General features: G+C 35.0%; 1 protein-coding gene across 2 annotated transcripts in view; it reads right to left on the bottom strand.

The window, feature by feature from the left end:
• The window catches only part of LOC145259971 (sodium-dependent neutral amino acid transporter B(0)AT3-like), a 183,060-nt gene that overhangs the window by 30,419 nt on the left and 128,785 nt on the right, over positions 1-23,856 (bottom strand). For both annotated transcript variants that reach the window (XM_080117958.1, XM_080117959.1), the window contains exons 4-5: positions 4,424-4,665; positions 2,395-2,545 (exon numbers count right to left, since the gene is read on the bottom strand). In XM_080117958.1, the coding sequence (XP_079974084.1) occupies positions 2,395-2,545; positions 4,424-4,665 (393 nt within the window). The remainder of the gene's footprint in view (positions 1-2,394; positions 2,546-4,423; positions 4,666-23,856) is intronic.

The following is a 23,856-nucleotide window of genomic DNA, read 5'->3' as shown; positions in this document are numbered from 1 at the left end:
CAATTGTCTCATGACGATAGCCTCTAAAGTTTTCCTTGAGCTTAGGGAATAACCAAAAGTCACAGGGAGCAAGGTCTGGACTATAGGGAGGGTGAGGAACTGTCTTGATGCCCATTCTGGTAAAAAATATCTGTGAAAAGAATGGAGTTGTGAACTGGTTTATTCATGCAAATGTTCTACATCTTCAGTTCCTCGCGAATAATTGTGTGGACAGTTCCCATACCGACATCAAACTGTACACTTATTGTCTCTATAGACACACGACGGTCCGTATCCATGGAATTCTTTATTTAGCCAACCACCTTCCTTACTTCTCCCACACCTCTCATCATCCCTCATAGACCCCCTGCCTTCCTTGAATCTCTCATGCCACTTAAAAACTGTTTCTGTGGCTTTTTCACAAGTTTAAAACAGAATTCTATTGCAAATCTTTCTTCTAAAATGTCCTCCCGTCCAGATTGCATTTTGGAAATTCACCAGCTGTGACAATTAGACTTTAGTAAGGTGTATTTCCATTCCTGCTGTAGCTGTTCATTAGAGTCTGAAATCATAAAAATTGGTCAGTCATCTCATAAAATGTATAGCAATAATATACTGAATTTTCAAGAGACTGCGACAATTTTAAATGTCTGTGCAAAAAAAAAAGTCTGGAAACTTATTTAAGGCACTTCGTATTAGCAGTTTCGATGGTTGGCACTTTTTTTTTTTTTCGAATTAAGATCAGTAAATTGATTTCCATTCTTCTTAGAGAAGTATGATGGCTGCAAAAAAAAAAAAAAAAAAAAAAAAAAAAAATGGCACGAAATAAACCAACGACAAGATAAAATAATATAAAAAACGTAACCGCAGTTTTTTTTATAATTGTGCCATTTTTTAAAAAGATTTTGAAAGTTAAATGTACCGTATATTTCGGCGTATAAGACGACCCTTCAAAAAATCAACTTTAAAAACCAATATTTCATAAAATACCGGGTGTTGCAATGGTGTTAGCAGTCGTCTTATACAACCGATATATGATAAATTCATTACAGTTTGCTCCAATTTTGTACTTGGTCTTATCTGACGGTCGTCTTATACGCCGAAATATACGGTAATTATTACGCTACGGTTTAATTATTAAATTAACCATTGAACCATTTTTTTAAAAAATATAAAACGATTATCTTGGTAAGGTAATGTTTTCATCTTTATTTCTAAAATTATTTAATGTTCAGATTTTTGATACATGATGATTTTCTAAGCATTTTAAAACCATGAATTCTAAAATTCATAAAATAATTTAGATTTGATATTTAATATTGAAAAAAAATTTTAATTACTTTTTTAAATTGGATTATTTGCGTTCCTAAAATGCACAAAAATAGTGTTGGATTAAATATAACATTTTCAATCTCAAACAGAGAAAATGGCGGGGTTAGTCTGTACGTTGGTCGTTAGTTTCTCCTACTCTCTCTTGATATCAGCAAGTAAGAATACACGCGATTGGCAAAAAGCAGCAGGATCAAATATTTTTGTTATTACACGATGTTCAAAATAGATTATTGCTGGAGTAAAGAACAATCTCAAAATAATATGTCAAGTCTGTATCACGAAACAAAACGTTTAATTAGGCTTAAAAAAAAAACTTAAACTCAATGTGCACGCTTGTGCGTGTGTACGTGTGTGTGCGCGCGCGCTTGTATGCACGCGTGTGTATGTACGTGTGTGTGTGTGCGTGCGCGTGTGTGTATGTGTGCGTGTATATATATACATATATATACATACATATATATATATATAAATATATATATATATATATATATATATATATATATATATATATATATATATATATATATATATATATATTCAGTATTTATGAACAATGTCCAATACGTGAATAGAACCAAATGTAGAATGAAACGTTTATGGCAAGTAAGCTGTAAAGAAACTTTCATATTTCGTTCCCGAAAGCAATCACCAGGTTGTAGCATAAAAATGTATTCATGGCAAGTAAGCTACACAGAAACATTTATGTTTCATTCCTAAACGAAAATCACCAGGCTAAATGAAGGCATGATGATTTTCTTCAGATATAATGATGACGATGCTGATGATAATGATGATGCTGCTGCTGCTGCTGATGATGATGATGATCAGGAATATACCACAAATGTTCCCCTGTCAGTCAAGTACATCAAAAAGATTTAATAATGCGATCGGGTCTATTTTACCGAAGAAAAACAACAACAAAAACAAAACAGACGAAATATGAACTCCTCCCTAGTGCATACTTCATGCGTGACTTTTATATGTTGGATATTAAAAATCAAATTTTTATAAATTCTAATTAAGGCGCGAATAAAACGTTCAGTTCTTCATTTTTCGCTGCTATAAGAATCGTAAAGAACTTACGTTGTTTAGATCATCTTGAAGATTGCAAGTCCGGAGATTCAATTTTTGCAAAGCTTCTGATGGGATTCCGAGTGTTGAATAGTCGACAGCTTCGTTCGCGTATTTCGTCATATTGATGGCGGGGAATTTTACCATAATGAGTTTGGCATTGCTGAAATAAATAGAAAAAGATGAAAACGGTATGTTCATTGCATAACATCCTGCATTATAAGACCATCTCATGGTACAGCTGAATTTTTTGATTGAAGGCTTACTAATAATACGCGAAGGGCATTCTAAAAGTAAGGACTCTTATTTTTTTTACTCTAAAAGTTAAAGAGTAATAAAGACGAGAGTGGTATCATTAAAACGAGCGACCTTTTGTGTTCAAGAATTTTTCAAAATCTTTTTTTATTTTTCTACATAGCCAACAGCATTCTCAATACACTTTTATCAGTTATTAACGATGGCTGTGTATGGGCGTGCTTTTTTCATACAAACGTCGTTACAATAGTAAAGCCTATTTTGTTAACTCAAAAAGTTTAAGTGCTCCGAAGACGAGAATGGCACCGTTAAAACGAGCGACCGTTTGTATTCCTGAACGTTTTTATTTTTCTACATGGTCACCACCATTCTGAATGCATTTTTGTTAAGAAATTCAATGATGCATCTCTGCTTCTGATGCACGTCCATGACAGTCGTTGCTTTCTTAGAGTCTAACGCCAATAATATCTGCAACAGAGACATGAAAATTCCAGGTCATTAATGCATGAGTCCAGTTATCATAACAATGCAATTTGTAATCTCCTCTGATCTATTCGGGCGGAATAAAAAAAATAGGAAGCATTACTTTTGTCTCGACCCTCGTAGAACGTTATGGTTTAGTACCAATAGAGACGTAATTTAGCCGTAACACTAATGATGCCAATCTAATTTAAAAGCAACTCTAACATTATCTGCCATAAGTTTGTCCTCCATCGTAATATGTATTAAAATAGTATATAATATATGCGACAATATAATACAATATATAGTATAATATTCAATATATAGTATAATATACAATATATAGTATAATATAATATATTATAATAGTATATACTAAGTAAATCTTTACTTACAGTCTACCTTAATAATCACCTTTAAATGACGACTTTTATAAGTTTTCGAGTATGCTGAAAACAAATATCGCATGTATATTTGCTGAAAACAAGTAGTTTGCAAGGTATTAAGCGTTTAATTCCTTATGTCAAAACTGGCGGCCATTTTTGTATGCGCAAGCACGCATATTTTTGATGCACACGTGTCTTAAAATTGTTTTTTTTTAAAAATTAATTTATTAATTATACAGGATTTTTAAAACAAATTAATTACACAGGATTTTGTTTCAGAAACATAATACAATGTTTATGATTTTTATAGTGAAATAATCTCTCTAAAAACCACAATAATGACGGGCCGCAAATATGATATGGCGAAGTAACTTTTTTTTTTTTTTTTTTTTTTTTTTACTCAGCGATGCGAGTGAAATTCCTGGCAAATTAAGTTTAATACAAGGAACCGATTCTAGTTTAACACAGTTTTCTGCAGTTTTCTGGAATGCCAGCTTTATTTTTTTTAATTTTTTGGCTTGCTGTTCACTACAACGTTCAAACATCAAATTTGCCTCATAGCCGAGAATGAAGAATACGACCAAGCAGGTATGAATTGCTAAGACGCTTCCTATCTACTCCAAGCTACAAACCGTCATTAACTCTTGCTTACTGAAAACTATTCGTAAAACTAACTCTGACTCCTAAATTTATTGACTCAGAATCGGAAATCCTATATCCGGTTATTTAGCTTAGTCACCACCACACCTGATTAATTGATACTGACTATTTCCACACCTGCCCTTTCAAACACTCTCAACTGATTATTCGAAAACTGATCATCGTTTTCTCACACTTTGTCGTATGAGGGATCATGGCTATGGAGGTAGAGGGGAGAACATCCGTAGTATGTGGTTTTGTGAATAAAAACGAGCTACGAGCTTAAAAAAATTACTTACTGTTCAAGACAGTGTTCGAACATCAAAGTTGCCTTGTAGCCGAGAATAGAGAAGATGACCAAGCAGGCGTAGATTGCGGTCAGCCAATTGCAGATGGACACGACAATGGCATCTTTCTGGCAGTTGTTGCTCTGGTTGTTGTAACTAGCGAAAGCAATTAATCCCCCGAAGGCGAGACCGAACGAATAAAAAATCTGTGCTGCAGCATCCAACCACACTAAAGGGTCCTTTAATCTGGAAATCTATTGGAGAAAAAAAAGAAAGAAGATGTTAAACATTTTATTTCAAGTAATGACAAAGGTTCACTATCGACATAGTTAAATATCAATCTCACCTGTCTGTTTAAATGTATGTATGTATGTATGTATGTATGTATGTACGGATGGATTTCCAGCTACGGTATAACTGGAAATGTTTTCTCAATCATTAAATCATTTCTCTCTGATAGGCTCATAAGAGTAGTGGTTGATGGGCAGAAATAAGAGGCCCACAGTATTAATGCTGGAGTCCCCCAGGGATCCATCCTGGGCCCAACTCTCTTCCTGATCTACATCAATGATCTCCCTAAACACATACTTAAATCATTCGTTGACATCTATGCTGATGACACGACCATCTATGGCAACACATCAAAGGCCGTAACTGACAAAGTCCTCTCAGATTCTCTCTCCTTTGAGCTTGAGTGCGTGGTACAGTGGGGGAGGAGGTGGCTGTTTACTTTTAATGCATCTAAAACCAAGATCCTATCTTTACATCATCAACGCTCTGATCCCCATCTGGCATCAATTGAAATGGAGTGATCTTGTCTAGGGGAAGCTCCATGTTTTGACAAGCTTCTGGGGTTGACCGTTACTCCTGATCTGAAATAGAACACGTACATCAAGTCTGTTGGCAAGGTCGCTGGGAAAATGGTGGGATCCTTCTACCGCTCCAGAAGATATCTCACTGCTGATGCAATTTTCTATGCGTGTGTGTTGAGCAAAAAAGAAAAAAAAAGTGGTAGACGGCAGGCAAGCTCGAACCCGTATCGCGATGGAGGAAAAGAATGTGAAAAAAAAAAACTTGACTTTTGTACGTTTAACTTTAATTCAAGTGATTATGTAAAAATAATTTCTTCAAATCAACAGTCGATTCTTTGATAAGACAGGGGCGCGTTCGAAATAAATGTTTGTGTTTAGAACCCATGATACTTAACTTTTGCATTAGAAACTTTAAGTAAAACCATTATTTGCAGATAATTTTATAAAAATCAACAGTAGATTCTTTACAGTGCAATGTAGGCTACAATGTGGACTGAGTTACAGCGAGGAGGCATATGAAGCTCCCTCCCGGTGCACCGTAGTGGATCCCGAACCAAAGTACGCAATTGATTTGATTGAAAAAAAAAAAAAATGGGCGATTTCACCGATTTCGATGACAATAAAATTCTGCTTGTAATATATATATATATATATATATATATATATATATATATATATATATATATATATATATATATATATATATATATATATATATATATATATATTTATATATGTATATGTATATAAAGACTCTGAATTCTTTCTTTTTTCTCACTGTCTGACGCTGAATAAATTGATTTAATTTTTCAGGTTGTTGACTTTTCTGTTGAGAACTGACAGAATTGGATCCATCGATATGACGACGGGCGATGGTGAGAGGAAGGAAGGAGGGAAGAATGGGTGGGGGACGTAGGGGCGAAGAGTGGGGAGCAGGAGGGGCGTATCTTCGCGGTAAAATTCGAAGCAGCTTCACAGGCGGAGAAGGAGGGAGATGACACGACAAGAATGCAGTGATGCTAATATTTTTGTCAGCTTCCATCACGGAAGATGGCTGAAGTCGAGCATCAATTGGAAAGAAAAATGAAAATTTATGAAATAGTACCTATCTCTCGTGTGTGTGTGTGTGTGTGTGTGTGTGTGTGTGTGTGTGTGTGTAAATAAAATTACTTAAACATTGAAAAGAGTCCAAATTAATAGAGTCTTGATGCTACATGAATGTAGAAAACGTTGGTAAGCTCTATACGTGTATTGAGCACTTTTAAAGAAATATTAGTTTATATTGGCAATATACCTAAAATCAATTAATATATATTAACGGATAAGAACTTCGAATCTCATAACTGCATTCTCAGCAATCACTGCCATCTGTAGTTGTCGTCTCACCACGTTTTGGCTAAGTAACCCTCTGGCGCAGTTAATAAAGATGTTGAATCTCTACGGTTCCAGATGAGCATTGTCTGAAGATAGCGGTTTCAATCCTACCCAAAGCCGGCCAGAGGTTTACTTAGCCAAAAAGTGGTGAGACGACAACAACTACGGATGGCAGTAATTGCAGTGAATGCAGTCAGGAGATTCAGAGTTCCTATACGTCGCAGTTACCACCTGACGAAGGCCAGAAGAATAGTTGGCCGAAACGTCGTGAAACAACAACTAATAAAGATGAGAATAATAGTCCGCAATAAATTAATTAATATAAATAATTGTAGTCAGACAATGAAACAAAATAAAATGGATAGCTAAATAGCCAATCAATCTTCTATAATAGAAATTTCACCTGTCTGTTTAAATGTATGTATGTATTTCTCGCAAAAACTTTCGACAGACACGACGGATTTTCACAAGATCGGCATCGTTTGGAAGCACGACCCTTTGGATGGCAAATATAAAAAAAAACTGGCCAAAAATATTTATTACTTCACTCTCAACTCGGCACTTTTCTACAGGGAGGGGTCGCTTTTTTCGGCGATATTTTCGAAAGTCATCGCCTCTTTTCGATTGTCTAGCCTTAATTTAAACCTACGTTGCTTCCGATTTGGCGATGGGCGCCACAGCTAACGCGTCACGTTTTTCTTTTTCACTTTCTTTTCCTCCTTCACGGTACGGGTTCAAAGCTGGCTACCTACTACACCTTTATTTTGCACTCGCAATTTTCCTTTTTTTTTTTTTTTTTTTTTTGCTCAACCAACACCCTTACACACACCTCCACTTTCTTTTCCGTCTTCGCGACATGGGGTTGAGCCTGTCTGCCTACTACAACTTTTTTTTTTTTTTTTGCTTAGCACACACCTCCAAACACCCGGGCAATGCCGGTCACCCAGACTAGTTATTTTATAAGGGAAAGCACGGGTATAGTGAACATGTGTTCAAAATACAGCATATATTATATAAACTCAATGGTATAGGTTGTAGATCCACCAGAGCTATTGTGATGTAGAAGAGTATTCCGAAAAATTTGAATAATATGAATTATGTATTCTTATCTAAAACAACAACAACAAAAAAAAGAATAAAACTCTCGAAATAGAAAAAATAAGGAAAAAGAGAGAAAGGAAGGTAAAGACAGATATTAGTAGAGAGGAAAAGGGAAAAAGAAAGAAAGAAAAAGAAACAAAATGGAAAAGAGAGTGGGAAAAAGAAAGAAGAGGGAAGAAGAGAGTGGAAGAGAAGGAGAGAGAGAAAGAGAGAGAGAGAAAGAGAGAGAGAGAGAGAGAGAGAGAGAGAGAGTGGAAGGAATAAAACGTAAGAAAGAAAGAGGAATAATAAAAAACAGTGATATGAAAAGAAAAAAAGAAAGAGAAAAAGAAAAAGAAAGGACGCACTAAACAAAAACGACAAATGGAAAAAAAAAAGGAAAGAAATTTTAAATTTAGAGAAAGTAAAAAATCAGGGAGATAATTTTCTTTACTTCCTTCTTTCTTTCTTTCTTTATTTCTAATTGGATTGGGGAGTTAATGAAAAACGAAATAATAAGAAAAAAGAAAGAAAACAAGAAAGGAGGAATGAAAGAAAAATAGTAAAAAAGAGAATTAGAAAAAGAAAGAAAAAAATAATAAAAAAAGATAAAAAAGAAGTCAAACGAAGAAAGAAAGAAAGAAACGTGGAAAAGATTTTTCTTTCTTTCTTTTTCTTTTAGATTAGACGAGGAAGCAAACGAAAGAAAAAAAAAGATAAAGAGAGAAATAAAAATACAAAAGAAAGAAAGAAAAAAGAAACGAAAGAAAACAAAAGGAATTTTTTAAAATTTTTCTTCCACTGCAAGAGTCGGAAATGGGATTGAGAGGTCAACACCGAGGAGGAGCACTCTGGCCTGCAAAAGGTGCCTGGGCAGCCCCATCGGCATTCTCCGGTAAAGGCGCCCCAGACGATTAGCAATAAACTAAACTCTTCTCATAGAGAGAAGGCAAAGCTTGGGGGGGGGGGGGCTCCTAAACTGTACAAAACTATACTCCCACCGCAAAATCAACAGGAACCGGATCATTACAGGAGTCTCTGTTGATTTTGGGGGTTGAGGATAAAAAATAAAATGAAAATAAATTAATAATGAAAGAAAAAAAAAAAATCAATAATAGATAATGAAAGGAAGAAATTTAACAATTGAAATAAATAAAAATGTGAAAAGGAGTTTCCTTCTTTTCTTTTTCCCTCTTTCTTTTTCATTCGTTCTTTCTTTCTTCCGCATCCTCTTTCTTTTTCATTCTTTCTTTCCTTCTTTCCAATCCTCTTTCTTTTTTACTCCTTCCTAATTCTTTCCATATTTAATCTTTTCTTTCTCGCCATTTCTTTGTTTCATTCTTTCTAATTCTCTCTATCCTTCATCTTTATTTCGTCTCTTCTTTTACCCCTTTCTTTCTTTTTCTTTCTTTCTTTCTTACTTTCAAATCCCCTCTACTCATACCCTTTCTTTTCTTTCTTTGATTTTTTTGCTTTCTTTCCTTATTTTTTTCTTATTTCATTCTTTATCCTTTCTTGCTCTGTTTCTTTCCTTCCTTTTCTTCTTCTTTCTAATTCTCTCTATCCTTTTCTCTTTCTTTATTTCTCTTCTGCCCCCTTTTGTTTTGTCTCTTTTTTCCTCCTTTCTTTTTCACCCCCTTTTCTTTCTTGTTCTTTCTTTCTTTCTCTATTTCCTTTCTTCTTTCTAATTCTCTTTAACCTTTATCCTTTCCTTCTCTCTTTCTTTCTTTCCTTTATTTACATGTTCTATATCCTCTTTCTTTCTCTCTTTACCTTTTTCTAATTTCGCTTCACCGTCACCCTATCTATTTCTTTCTTTCTTTCTTTCTTTTCTTTAATCGTTCTTTATCTCTTTCTTTCTCTCTTGCATTCCTTCTAATTCCCCGTAACCTTTACCCTTCTTTCTTTTCTTTCTTTTCTTTCTTTTTCCCTTTCTTTCTTTCTTTTATCCGTTTTTTCTTTCCTTTCTTTATCCGTTCTTTCTCTCCTTCTTTCTCTCTTTCATTCTTTCTAAGTCTTTGTATTCTTTATCCCCACCTTTACTCCACCCTCTTCATTCCCCCCTCTCTCCCATTCACTATCTTTTTCTCCACATTTTTTCATTAGCAACGATTTTTCCACCGTGACATAATTTCGACAAAGAATCTATAAGACAGTTATGTCACCGCCGAAATACCAAGCATTCCTTTTTAGTTGCAGCTGACAAAAATAACGAAACCATGCCCCCGCTCCCCACCACACTTAAATAAGAAGAACTACTATATTGCTTTATCAAAGGATTCCAAAATGGTATTTTAGCCAGACCCAGCAACAGAAAAATATTCATACGACCTTAACTTTATAGCAGGTCACGCCAAATCTGTAAAATTTGCAATTATTTTAAACATTCGATTTGTCCAATAAAAGTTTCTGCCAGTTGGCTGTCCATAAAAAAGCGGTCCTTATTTATTTATCCCTCCACGAGGGCAGAGTTAGACACAAGATCGGTTTTCAATGTGGAGAAAATTCAGCTACTTTAAAAAGGGTATATCTAGATTGGAGCAAAATATACAAAATTGCCTAAATGACTGACTGAATTATCTCCCCTGTTTTCAGATAACTCTTCAAAATTAATCAATGCGATAAAATTTCAAATCTATATATCTATAAAAGTGAGGACGTGCGTGTGTGTGTGTGTGTGTGTGTGTGTGTGTGTGTGTGTGTGTGAGGACGACTCTCAACCTATATACTCAACGAATTTTTGATCTGCAGACTTGGTATATAGGGTGTTCACACATATAGAAATCGGTTTTCATCTGAAAAAAAAAAAGGACTGCTAACGGGTTAACATTGAAAATTTGGTACTTTGGAGTCATCAGATTTTTATCTGTTTGTCAATTGTTTTACTAACTGCGCATGCATCAATCGTTCACATGACAGCTTCCTTATATTAAGAATAAGTAGGTTTGAAAACACAATTTAAAGATCGTATCAAGCTGGTCTAATGGTTATTGTACTTGACTTACTGTTTTTAGGTTTTGGTTTCGATTTCAGCTCCAGTATTTTTTTTTTACTCGCATGTACATGTCTCAGTTTCTTTTCCGTTTATTTATTTTTTAATTTTCTAAAAGAATTTAACATTACGTTTAATACCAGGCAACATCGGATGCATCTACTAGTTTACGATCAAATTGTTTGGTTTACTTTTTATTAAACTCGATAATTTTCCGTATCTTTTCATTTTTTTTTTTTTTTTTTTTTTTGGTGAAGAGAGTTATTTTTGCCTGATATGTATGTATATCAAAACGTTGATGTTTGGAAAATTTGCAATCATTTTCTTAAGTTCGATTTGTCCAATAAAAGTTTCTGTCAGTTATTCGTCCATAAAAAAGTAACCTTTATTCATTTAACTCCCCACGAGGGCAGAATTAGACACAAGTTCCTTTTTAAATATGGAAAAAAATTCAGCTACCTAAAAAAGGGGTCATTCTAGATTGACTAAATGACCGACTGAGTTATCTCCCCTGTTAACGTTTTAAATTACTCAATGCGATAACATTGCAAGTTTACGATAATTTTTTTTTTTTTTTTTTTTTTACTTTTGATTAAACGAAATAATTTCCCGTTCTTTTTGATGAGGATACGTATTTTTGCCTGATACGCATGTATATCTAAGAGCTGATGTTTTATCTGTGTCCTATACCGTATAAGCACTTTAGATCAACTCGACTCGCTTCTCTCCCTTGGATGATAATATGATTAAATATTTCCAACTGCGTCAAATAATTTCATTGCATAAAAAAAAAAAAAAATAAAAAATAAAATAAAATAAAATTAGGGATAGGGCCATTCCAATATTTTTCCGATTCTGATACAATTACCGATTCCGTATTAAATTCCCGATTTCGATACAATTACCGATTCTTTATTACATTCCCGATTCCGATACAATTAACGATTCCGTATTAAATTCCTGATTCCGATACAATTACCGATTCCGAGTCTTTCTAAATTTCTACATATTTAACAATAAAGTTGTTATTTTTCATGACTACTATAAAAACACATGTTAAATGTGCAGACATTTTCTTAAACGTAAGGATACACTTGTGAGGGGTGATCTATCGATTTTAGTTTTACTAATAGGTTAAAATCAATAGATTTTCATTATTTTATCATTACTATCAACGGTAAGAATATTTTTCTTTAAAGAAAATCAAATAAAAAAAAAACATTAAAAGAATTGTTTTTGGCATTGGAAAAATTTTCTGATTCCGATACCGATTCCGATGCGCCCAAAAGTCCAGACTTTTTCGATTGCCGATTCCGATTTCGATTAATCGTCCTAACACTCGAAAAAGATCCAGTTCCACAAAAGGTGGCGCACTAGATTGAAACAAAAATATAAAAATATGCCTCAGTCGTAGTTTGATATCAGAATAGATACTACACTTTGATTTATATATTTCATTTCGTGAACATGCAAAAAAAAAAAAAAAAAAAAAAAAATTAGGCACAAGGCCAATCAAAAAAGTGTGTGTGGGGGGTCTATAGTCATCCTTGTCATTGTACCTTTGATTGGTCTATGCTAATTCTAACTAGAGTTCCCACTCACCATAATACCACATACACACCACAGGTCATCCTACTAAATATTCCCAAATCAAATCGTTTTTCTATGTTTTTTTAATATAATTATATATACAATCTATGCGTAAAAATAAAATATTGTAAAGCTCGTTTTTACTACACTTTGATCCTAGCCAAATAGCCAAAGAGAGTAAAAAAGCAGTCGGTGATAGTTAACAATTTCGGTACTTATTCTGTTTATGATCCAACCTCCAGTAACTTTGTGTCGGTATATTCTGGCAGGTTGCAAAAGCAGCCAGAGGATGCCGAAGCGCTTATCCAATCAGCTGTCAGAAGACAAGTTTCAATGAAACATGCATTAAATAAAGAAATTATAAAAAAACAACAAAATTGACGTTCAACATACTATGTCAATGTGAAATCTCCCCTTTCTCCATGTTAAGAATAGCTTTCTAAATTTGGGGAAATCCTTTATTGATGGGGGGGGGTCGGCGGTATGAGTATAGAGATAGAGAGGTAGAGAGGTAGAGAGAGAGAGAGAGAGAGAGAGAGAGAGAGGGGAAGAGAAGTAGGGAGAAAGAGAGGGAAGTAAAGCGATAGAGAGAGAAAGAGGTAGAGATAGAGAGATAGAGAGGTAGGGGTAAAGAGATAGAGAGAGAAAGTAGAGATAGAGAGGTAGAGAAAGAGAAAGCGATGTAAATAGAGAAAGAAAGGGAGAAAGAATGAGAAAGAAGAAAGATAGAGAGATAAAGAGGTAAAAAGAAACAAAAAAAAGAGATAGAGAGAAGTATATATATATATATATATATATATATATAGAGAGAGAGAGAGAGAGAGAGAGAAAGAGAGAGGGTAGAGAGCGAGAGATAGATAGAGAGAGGGAGGGGTTAAAAGTGTGACGCGCAATATTTAACTACTATTTTATTGACGGGTAACATCGTATATCAGTGCTAACATAATGCATGTTGAACTTTTTTTTTTTTACATAGACGTCACCACTTATCAAGGCCGATAGGCCACTCAAGGATAAGGGTTAAAGAGTGTAGAGTAGTCAAAAGGACAATATAGTAATCGATAGTAATGGAAGTTCGGTAAATTTGTTAACTTAAGTGGAACGGCTCATCAGAAACTTGTTCACGCTGGACTTGAAGACAACCATATTATAGACAGCTGGAAAGCAGGAAAACGGAAGACAATTCCACAGGCGTGCAGTTCTAAGAAAGAAGCTTTGATCATGGAATCTATGTTTAGGTTTAGGCACAGATAAAGAGTGGGGAAAATTATTGATAATGTTTTCAGCTAGTCTAGTGTTTCTCGTGAAAGTTTGGCGAGGGGGGACCATAGATTGAAGCTCAGTCGAACACTTTCCATGAAAATAACGATAAAGCAGAGACAAACTCGCAGCATCTCTTCTGTGAGATAGAGGTTGCAGCGAAGAGAAAAGGACATCTCCCACCAGGCTACGAAGTCTATTTTGAACCCTGAACTTGGTACAAACTTTGTAATACATTTAGGGATGTCGGTCCCTTAGTTTTAGGGACATGTTCACACCGGTTTTGGGGTTTTACTTTTGGGTGTTTGTACTTGGAGAAGTATATTTGCGATGAGCCGAATTTAGAAAAATATTTTTAGTGATGTGTGAGAATACAAGAGACATTATCATACGGTAAATTCTGAGTCAAGAAGGCATATATTCACAAGATATATACTGTATATATGTCTAGAATAGACGGTTTACAGCAATAAGAAAAAAACGCAGAAGGTTCGTGAATATTTTTAGAGTTCTTGTAAAAACAAGGGTGTTCATTAGCCGAGACATTAGAAGAAGTCTGGATCGATTAATTAAGAGCCGTGAGTTTAAGGGGGACAGGAAATCGTATTCAAAACTTCTCTGCTCATTTTTATAAATTATAATTCATTGAAAGTTGCTTTTAAGAGTCAATGTTCTTTCGTTTTTGTGTTAGTAAAATATTTCATTGAGATGGCTTGGAAATATTTAAATGAATAACATTTATATAGATTGACAGACGATAATGAGTTGTGTGTGTGTGTGTGTGTGTGTGTGTGTTCGTTAATGTTTGTGTGCGTGAGCGGAGAGAAATGTTGCAGAGATGAGCGCCCACAGTAGGACGCCCAGCGACACCGATCAGTAAACTCTAGTCAACTGGGTTCCACCTGTCTATTGAAGAAAAATGTAGCTTTTAAAGGGTTTAGGTAGCTCCCAGAAAGATCATCTTTATATATAAAAGCGAAAATGTATGTATGTATGTATGTATGTATGTATGTATGTATGTGTGTTCGCTTTTTCTGTATGTCAACAAACGGCTTCTTTCAGAGAAGCGGTCGCTCACTTCACAACTTTTTAAAACTTTTTATATCACATATAAATCGTAATATCTCACAGTTAACAACGAAGCTCGCCTGTCTATTTAATTTGCTCGATTTCGGGAAGATAAATATTCAATATTTGTCGCTCGCCGCATGTGGGTTAGTCTTTTTCCTATAACAACTTGGGGGAGGGGAAAAAAGCGTTCAGCAGTAAATGAATACTATCCCGCAGCCAAACTTGATCTCATTAACTCATTTAAACGGGCACCTGCTAAATCCAAGTAATTAAATAAATTCAAACGTGTTTCCTTTAGCATCTCACGGTGGGACAATGGTTAACGTTGCACTTTTTTTTTTTTTCACACTTTAATTTACAACTTTGCCTCAACGGTTCGGGTTCGATTCTCCTACTTACTTCTTTTTTTAAACCCCCACACAACTCCAAACACCCGCGCAACACCGGGTACCCCTCGCTAGTCTATAATATAAATCTGACCTGTCTGTTTAAATGTATGTATGTATGTATGTATGTATGTCTGCCTAAAACTTTCGAGAGAGACGACAGATTTTCACGGAATCGGTATCGTTTTGTAGCTTGACCCTTCGGACAATATCGAAAAATTAGCCCAAAACATTAATTCCTTCACCCTCAACAGGGCACTTTTCTACAAGGATGGGTCGCTTTTTTCGTTAATATTTTCGAAAGTCATTCCCTCTTAAAACTTCGCCACTTCCGGTTTTGCAATGGACGCAACAGCAAAGACGTCACTTTCTTTTTTCACCTTTTCCTCCTTTGCTGTACGGGTTCGAGCCTGCCTTACAAATGCCACCTTTTTTTGCTGCTGGAAACACCCGGGCAACTCCGGGCAACTCCGGGCACCCAGGCTTGTTTCAAATAAATTCAGAAAGTTTTCTGATTGGTTCAAAATATAATTATTTGTTTTTATCCAGGATAGTGTATGCGCAGACGATATGCGTACAAATGCATTTATGCATTTTGATTTTGTACGTCAATGTGTAAACGTCTAATACTACAGACGTACTAAAAACTGAGTTGGTCAATATCAATCAGTACCCATAATTTCGTTGATCGGCAAATTAAATCAACGAGACTCACTTCTCTCCCTTGGACGATAAATGTGATTAAATATCGCAGAGACTAATTTGTTGTGTACAAAAGAGTTTGCGATAAAGCTGTCAATAGTTAATTATCAGTCGAAGACAAATTCGGAAAACGTAAATAAAATAATAATAGTTTTCTATTTTATTTCGTTTTTTTTTGTTTTAATTATTTTGTTTTTTCTTTTTATTTGGTATGATAGGGAGGAGGGGTAATAATTCGTAAATCTTCACTGATTATGTTGGCACATAAATTACGAAAGCTTAATTAAAACAATCAATGGTAATTAATACACAGACTTGCTCAATAATCAACTAATCAACAGATACAGGTCATACATTTTTTCCCTCTCCTTTTACCACATGGTAGGTTGCCCCAGATCATATATAATCTCTCTCTCTCCCTCTCTCTCTCTCTCTCTCTCTCTCTCTCATATATATATATATATATATATATATATATATATATATATATATATATATATATATATATACATATATGTATGATTACTTCATTTAACCACATAAATTAATATACGAAGATATAATTTTATGTTTAATATTTTCAGTATTTACTTCAATAGTGCTTAATAGATAGGTACAGCTATGTAGTAAGTTATGAAAATATATATTTATACATATACACATATATATGTATACATACACACATACACACACACACACACACACACACACACACACACACATATATATATATATATATATATATATATATATACAGTTTTTCATATTTAAATTTCATCCAGAAAAATATGATTTTTAAAAACAAATATTTATTATTTGACCAAAGATTACAATATTTAAAGTAATTTACCTAATCAATGGATTTTCGATGAAGGCTTATTTCCTCAGATTATATATATATATATATATATATATATATATATATATATATATATATATATATATATATATATATATGTGTGTGTGTGTGTGTGTGTGTGTGTGTGTGTGTGTGTGTGTGTGTGTGTATCACGTGTTCGTCCTTCGAAGTCGAAGATGACCATGACATCAGTTAGTAGAAGTATTGTTTTTGTGCTTCCGGAGATGAATTGGAAGGCCGATCCGGGCATGGAAGGCTCTCCCACAAGTCGGACAGTGGTGAGCAGGTGTTGTGGGGACAGAGCTTGTTGCTCTGGCTTTGCGGGTTGCATGCTTCTGTTCTGCTTTGAGGGTTCTTCTCTCTTCAGCTGTTTCAGCTCCTTTGTTGATGAGGTGACGCCAGAGAGGTCTGTCTGATGCAAGCGATTCCTAGGACTCTGTACTGACGGTGAAGTCTTTTAGGGAGACTTTGAGCTTGTCCTAAAAGCGTTTTCTTGGTGCTCCGACTGAACGCTTGCCTTAGCGCAGCTCGCCATACAGGAGTTGTTTTGGGATTCTTTCATCTGGCATGCGGGAGGCGTGACCTGCCCATCTCAGTTGGGTTTTTCGAATGGTAGTAGTTATGCTGGGAAGATTAGCACTTTTCAGGACCTCTGTATCAGGGACTTTGTCTTGCCATCTGATATGGAAAAGATTTCGGAGACATCTCAGGTGGAAGTGATCCAACGTTTTTTCGTGCCTTCTGTAGGTAGTCCAGGTTTCTGAGCCATAGAGCAATGTGTTGAGGACAACTGCTCTGTAAACCTTCAGCTTGGTGTCAATTTCCCAAACTTTGCTTCTGAGTCTCCCGAATGCGCTGCTTGCCTTGGCGATTCTGTTGTTGATTTCGAGATTGGTTGTGGCTGTCCGAGATAGAGTGCTGCCCAGATAGGTGAAGGTCTCAACCGTTTGAAGGTTCTGTCCCTTGACCGAGATACTTGGCTCATGATACAGATTTCTGGGGGCTGGTTGGAATATAACTTCGGTCTTCTTGGTGCTAATTGTGAGGCGGAAGTTGTCACAGGCTGCGGAGAATTTGTTCATCTGGTCTTGGATTTCTCGCTCGTTGCTGGCATTGAGGGCACATTCATCAGCACTGCTTCCTGCAACTTTGTCACAGCCTGCAGTCTCCTTGGGTTAAACAGCTTTCCATCTGTTCTGAATTTAATGTTGATGCCTGGTGACTGATTGCTGAAAGCGTCAAACATTGCAGAAAACATCAAGCTGAACAGTGTAGGGGAAAGGACACAGCCCTGTTAAACTCCATTTGTTACCGGAAAAGCCTCCGAGGGTTCACCGTCGTCAAGGACGCGCCCCACCATGCCTTCATGGAATTGACGAACTACTGTGATGAAAGTACTTGGGCAACCGAATTTCTTTATTATTTTCCACAGACCATCCCGACTGACTGTGTCAAATGCCTTAGTCAAGTTGATAAAGGTTGTGTAAAGGTCTCAGTGCTGTTCGATGCATTTCTCTTGAAGCTGATGGGCGGCAAAGATCATGTAAGTGGTCCCCCGACCGGCGCGGAAACCATATTGACTCTCCACTATGTGTGTGTACATATAATGAAAGTAAATAAATATAAAGAAACGCGCATATATATATATATATATATATATATATATATATATATATATATATATATATATATATATATATATATATATATATACTAGCATTTCAGCCTGGCGTTGCCCGGGTGTTTGGATGTGTATGTTGAGCAAAAAAAAAAAAAGTGGTAGTAGGAAGGCAGGCTCGAACCCGTACCGCAAAGGAGGAAAAGAACGGGGTAAAACCTAACGTTTATGCTATTACGACCACCGCCAAACCGGAAGCGACAGTTTTTAAAATTAAGGATAGACAATCTAAAGGAGAAGATAATTTTAAAAAATATCGGCGAAAAAAGTGACCGCCCCCGTAGAAAAGTGCCTAGTTGAAGGGGAAGATATTAATGTTTTTAGCCAATTTTTCGATATTTGTCGTATGAAAGGTCGAACTTGAAAACGATACTGATCTTAGTAAAATCCGTCTCCTCTATTGAAAGTTTAAGGCAGACATGCAAACAGACATACATGCATACATTTATATATTGGTAACTAAAAATTTCCGACTCAAACCGATAAAAAAGCTTGCCCTATCCCTGAATACCCTTTATGTAAAATTTTAAATATCTAGACCAGAAATTGTCTGAGTAATTTGGAAGAGACCGCAGAGGTCATTTTTTAAAAAACTTTGACCCCTATTACGACCCCTTAAATTTATTGTTTTGGGCTCAAATCAAGTTATTAAATTAGATCCATGTCCAAGGAACCTATATCTAAAATTTCAAGTGCGTAGACTCAAAATCGTCGGAGGAGTTTGGTAGAGTTCTCAAAGGTCAAATCGTTGAACTTTGCCCCCTTAATCGCCAAATTTCTGGCCAAAAACCGATCACATCGATTTTCCCAAATCTCAGTCCCCTGTATATCAAATTTGGAGTCTGTAGATTAAAAATTGACAGAATTATTGCGTAGGGAAATGTACACAGACACACACACAGACACGTTCACTTTTATATATCTATCTATATATAAAAGTGAACGTGGCTCTGTGTGTGTGTGTGTGTCTGTGTGTGTGTCTGTATATGTATACATATATATATATTTATATATATATATAACTACTTAATTTACTCACATAAAATTAATATACGAAAGTATACATTTATGCGTAAACTTTAAGTATTTACTTCAAAAGTGCTCAATATATATATATATATATATATTGACAATGAGAGGACGATTCCAATATTTTCCCAGATTTTGATACAATTACCAATTCCGTGCTAAATTCCCGATTCCGATACAATTCCCGATTCTGATTCAGATTCTTTTTAATCTTCAATTATTTAACTGTAAGATCGTTATTTTCCCCGATTTTCGTAATAAAAAAAAAAATACATGTTAAATATGCAGATATTTTCTTAAACGTCAAAATACATTTGTGGAGGATGACCTATCGATTTGAACTTTTCTGGTATTTTGAAATGAAAAGTATTATGTTATCATTATTACCAGTATTTTACTTTAAATAAAATCAAATAAAAAGAATTAAAGAATCGTTTTGGCATCGGAAAGTAGGTATCAATTTTCCCCATTCCTATATCGATTCTGATACCCTCAAATCTTCTGATTTTTCCGATTCCCGATTCTGATTGATCGTTCCAACACTAATATATATATATATATATATATATATATATATATATATATAAGCATGGAGGTAAATTAATTGTATACATTTTGAAATTTTATCATTTTCATTATTGCTATACAACTTTCACAGCTAGTAAATAAAAATGAAAGCTATGGATAGACATGAGAGTAATGGTGGGAGAGTGGACGGGGATGGGTGACGAATGGGAAAAAAGACATGCCTTAGAATCACCACGAACAAATTAATTATGGTTTCCCTTTTCATTCTTCCCTTCTTTCTTTACACTTTCCTTCTTTTCTCCCTTGCGTCCACTTAGAATCACCATCAATAAATCATATATATATATATATATATATATATATATATATATATATATATATATATATATATATACACACATATATATATATATATATGTGTGTGTGTTTGTGTGTGTTACATGGTTATATAACGGATAAACTAGTGTACGAGGCAACGTACTATGATAAAAAGGGTCAACAAATGTTATACTCTGATTTGACCTTTGAACCATTTAATAATTTGACCTTTGAACCATTTAATAATTTGACCTTGTGACATTTGCCATTCACTGATCTGAACTGTTCACTCATCTATCCATTTCACGGTAATAGTGCACGTGACTTAATGGCTAAATGAATAATCGCTGACATGTCCCCATGGTCTGATTGATATGGTATAAACACACACACACACACACACACACACACACACACACACACACACACGAATATCGTGCATGTATATGCGTGTATTCAGTTTCTACTCTTGGAAATATCTTCCTTCTGCAAATATTTATCAATTCCTTCATCCCAGCCATATTCACCTGATGAACTAACCGTATTCACAACACAAGATGGCCGCCAACGCAAGATGGCGTTATGCAAACTGTGAATCGTGAAGAATTAAATTGATCAATAATCCAGGCGACGGCTTGAAAAGATTTCTATTTTCGGAACGACCGATCAATGGCGAGGCTAAAATTGGCACATGGCACCAACGTTGCCGCTGTTGTTGTTGTTGTTGGTCGGTGCTGAAGCAGTCTGGGAGAGATTGATGGGTTTCTGTTGGGACGGAGCCAACATGTCCTCTGATAGACCCGCATACATGCAATCTCTGTTGTATCTCGTTCTTCACTAAACCCGATGAGAACATCTTTCTGCTTTCAAATTCATCCAACACATACAATTATATTTTCGGATTTTCAAAGTCAGACCCAAGTAGTATTTAACCTGACAAATTAAAATTTGTTTGTGACTAGCCAGTTTTCATTTATTGTTGTTGTACCGTGTTCTTAGCAATATAATAGGATACTTTGCTACAATTTATTTACAAAATTACTTAGTCCGCTCCAGTCGACTACGAATATGAAACACTTTAATAGAACCCCCTAAAATTATCACTTAGCAAGAGAGAAAACTCATTTTAAAGTAAAGAATATAATATGAGCTGTCTAACTTAAGTTTAAAATTGTACAAAAAAAAAAAAGACAAAAAGAAATGAAGGTTATATAATCTAAAATTACTTCTCTGAATCCACGGATGCTGGATGGATAGGGCTCGTAAAACGGGTTGGAAATCTTGGCCTTGACACATTACCTGCATCTAGCCATACTGATGAGTCATTCACGCTGAAACAACTATCTTTGGATAATATGATAATATATATATATATATATATATATATATATATATATATATATATATATATATATATATATATATATTGGAAATGGTAATTAATAAAAACTGAAGAAAGTGCTCAATATTGTTGTAGAGCAAATATGCGTTTTATTTTTTTTATTACCGTATCTTTCTGTTAAGTTACATTATTGTTTTAGCTATCCGGCCGTTTCTTTGGCTACAGACGGCCAAAGAAACAGCCGGGTACCTGAAACAATAATGTAACTTAACAGAAAGATACGGTAATAAAAAATAAAACGTATATATATATATATATATATATATATATATATATATATATATATATATATATATATATATATATATATATACTAGTAAAAGTACCCGTCGTTGACGTTGACAGGCTACAGAAAATGGACTCTGATTTATGAAAGTATGATAGGTTATGAAAAGGAAGGGTTGTAAAGAGATAGTTTCGAATTTGGAGATATCAAAACCAAAGCAAAATATGATGAAAGTAAAAATAAAATAGATAAACCTCATAACTAGCACCGTGTGTGTTTGTGTGAATGTATGTGTGTGTTGGGGTGGAGAGGGCTCCCATAAGCCGTGATGAAGACTACCTTTCTAGGAGAAGCAAACCTCTGATTTAAAAAACCCATAAAGCGGGAGACCAGTACCCGCATTAAGCTGGTCTGCAGTTTAACTTGTTGCTGGCTATCTTGCTCTTGCTTGTTTCTGGATCTCAACATTTTGAACAGAGAGAGAGAGACTTAGCTGTTGTGCAAAGCTAAGACTCTGTATCATCATCTGTGTATAGATACTCCCTTAGGCATTTGTCTATAAAAATGGTCCTGTGGCGATGGAAAAGTTGTGACACGTGGAGGCTGGAAATGCTGGAAGCGTGTAATAATTGATCTCAATGACCGTCTTCAGTGTCATGCCTGCTTGAGCGTGTGAATTCACCGGTAGGACTAAGAAAAAAATTCATTTTTGGACTCATGGAGTTTAAGTGTCTGAGGGAGTGGCACTCGTCTGACAAGACGTTGCAATCACCATATATATATATATATATATATATATATATATATATATATATATATATATATATGCACATAAAGTTATGAACAGTACATAGGGCCCGAACAAAGCTAGGCTGAACACTGCTAGTACATATATATTCGCAGAATACTACATGCCTCATCTTCACCTTCAAAACAAAATCATCTCAGATCCAAAAAAATAAACCCCGCTATCTATGCCGGATATGTCGACGACATATTCATCGCAGCAAAATCCATTCAAGACAAACGCGTCCCGTCCGCAAAGTTACACAGGAACAAAACATAAATAACAAAATATCATTTCTCGACGTGTTTGTAGATTCCAGCAACGTCACTAAATACATAACCTCAACATACAAAAAACTACCAACAATAATGCAATATTCTTAAATTATCATAGCGAATGCTCAATAAAATATAAAACTGCACTTATAAAAAAAATTGATTCACCGTTCATACAATATAGCATCAACCCGACAAATATTTTACAAAGAATTAACAAACATAAAACAAACCCTAACAAGCAATAATTTTCCCAACTTGTCGATAAACACATAAAACTCTATTTAAACTCAATCCACAATAAAAACATAAATCCTAACCCTAACAAAAATTACGCCTTCAACGTATACTATAAAAACCAACTAGACATTGACTATTATTAAAATTATTAGTTTCGCTTCCTTAGCCGCTTTTCTCTGAATCGAATTTGTTCCATATATCAAATTTCCAAGCTTTAGACAAAAAAAAATGAGATTAGTTTGATAGATACTGTTTCGCACACATACATACAGAGAGAGAGAGAGAGAGAGAGAGAGAGAGAGAGAGAGAGAGAGAGAGAGAGAGAGAGAGAGAGAGAGAGTAGGTCACTCATATATATATATATAGTTTTTTAAAAATATAATTATCCACTGACACGTGTTTCGTCGTCTACGCTAGATTCAGCCACTCTGATGAGTCGTAGCCGACGAAACACGTGTCAGTGGATAATGATATTAAAAAACAAGCAAACAAATAAACAAACAAAAAACAATACATATGCTCCCCCCCCTCCCATTTGGGGGTACTAAATTGGTCAAACGAAAAGTTATTCCCAAATCGCATTTAGGTAAAACTGCACTTAGGTATAAATAATTGAATTCATTCGATAAGTATCTCAAACAAAAACACACACACACACACACACACACACACACACACACACACACACACACACATATATATAGATAGATAGATAAATAGATAGATAGACAGACAGATAGATATTTTGATTATATACTGTCAACCATGCACAGGTAGAAGTCTTCTTAATTGTATTCTTATTATCGCCCCAGGAAAATATCTCTTTAAAATTATTA

The sequence above is a fragment of the Euprymna scolopes genome, chromosome 35 (assembly GCF_053919585.1).
Source record: "Euprymna scolopes isolate OS-2025 chromosome 35, ASM5391958v1, whole genome shotgun sequence".
Taxonomy (NCBI): Eukaryota; Metazoa; Mollusca; class Cephalopoda; order Sepiida; family Sepiolidae; genus Euprymna; species Euprymna scolopes.
Note: the sequence above shows the minus strand (reverse complement) of the source record. Positions and strands in the feature narration are given on the sequence as shown.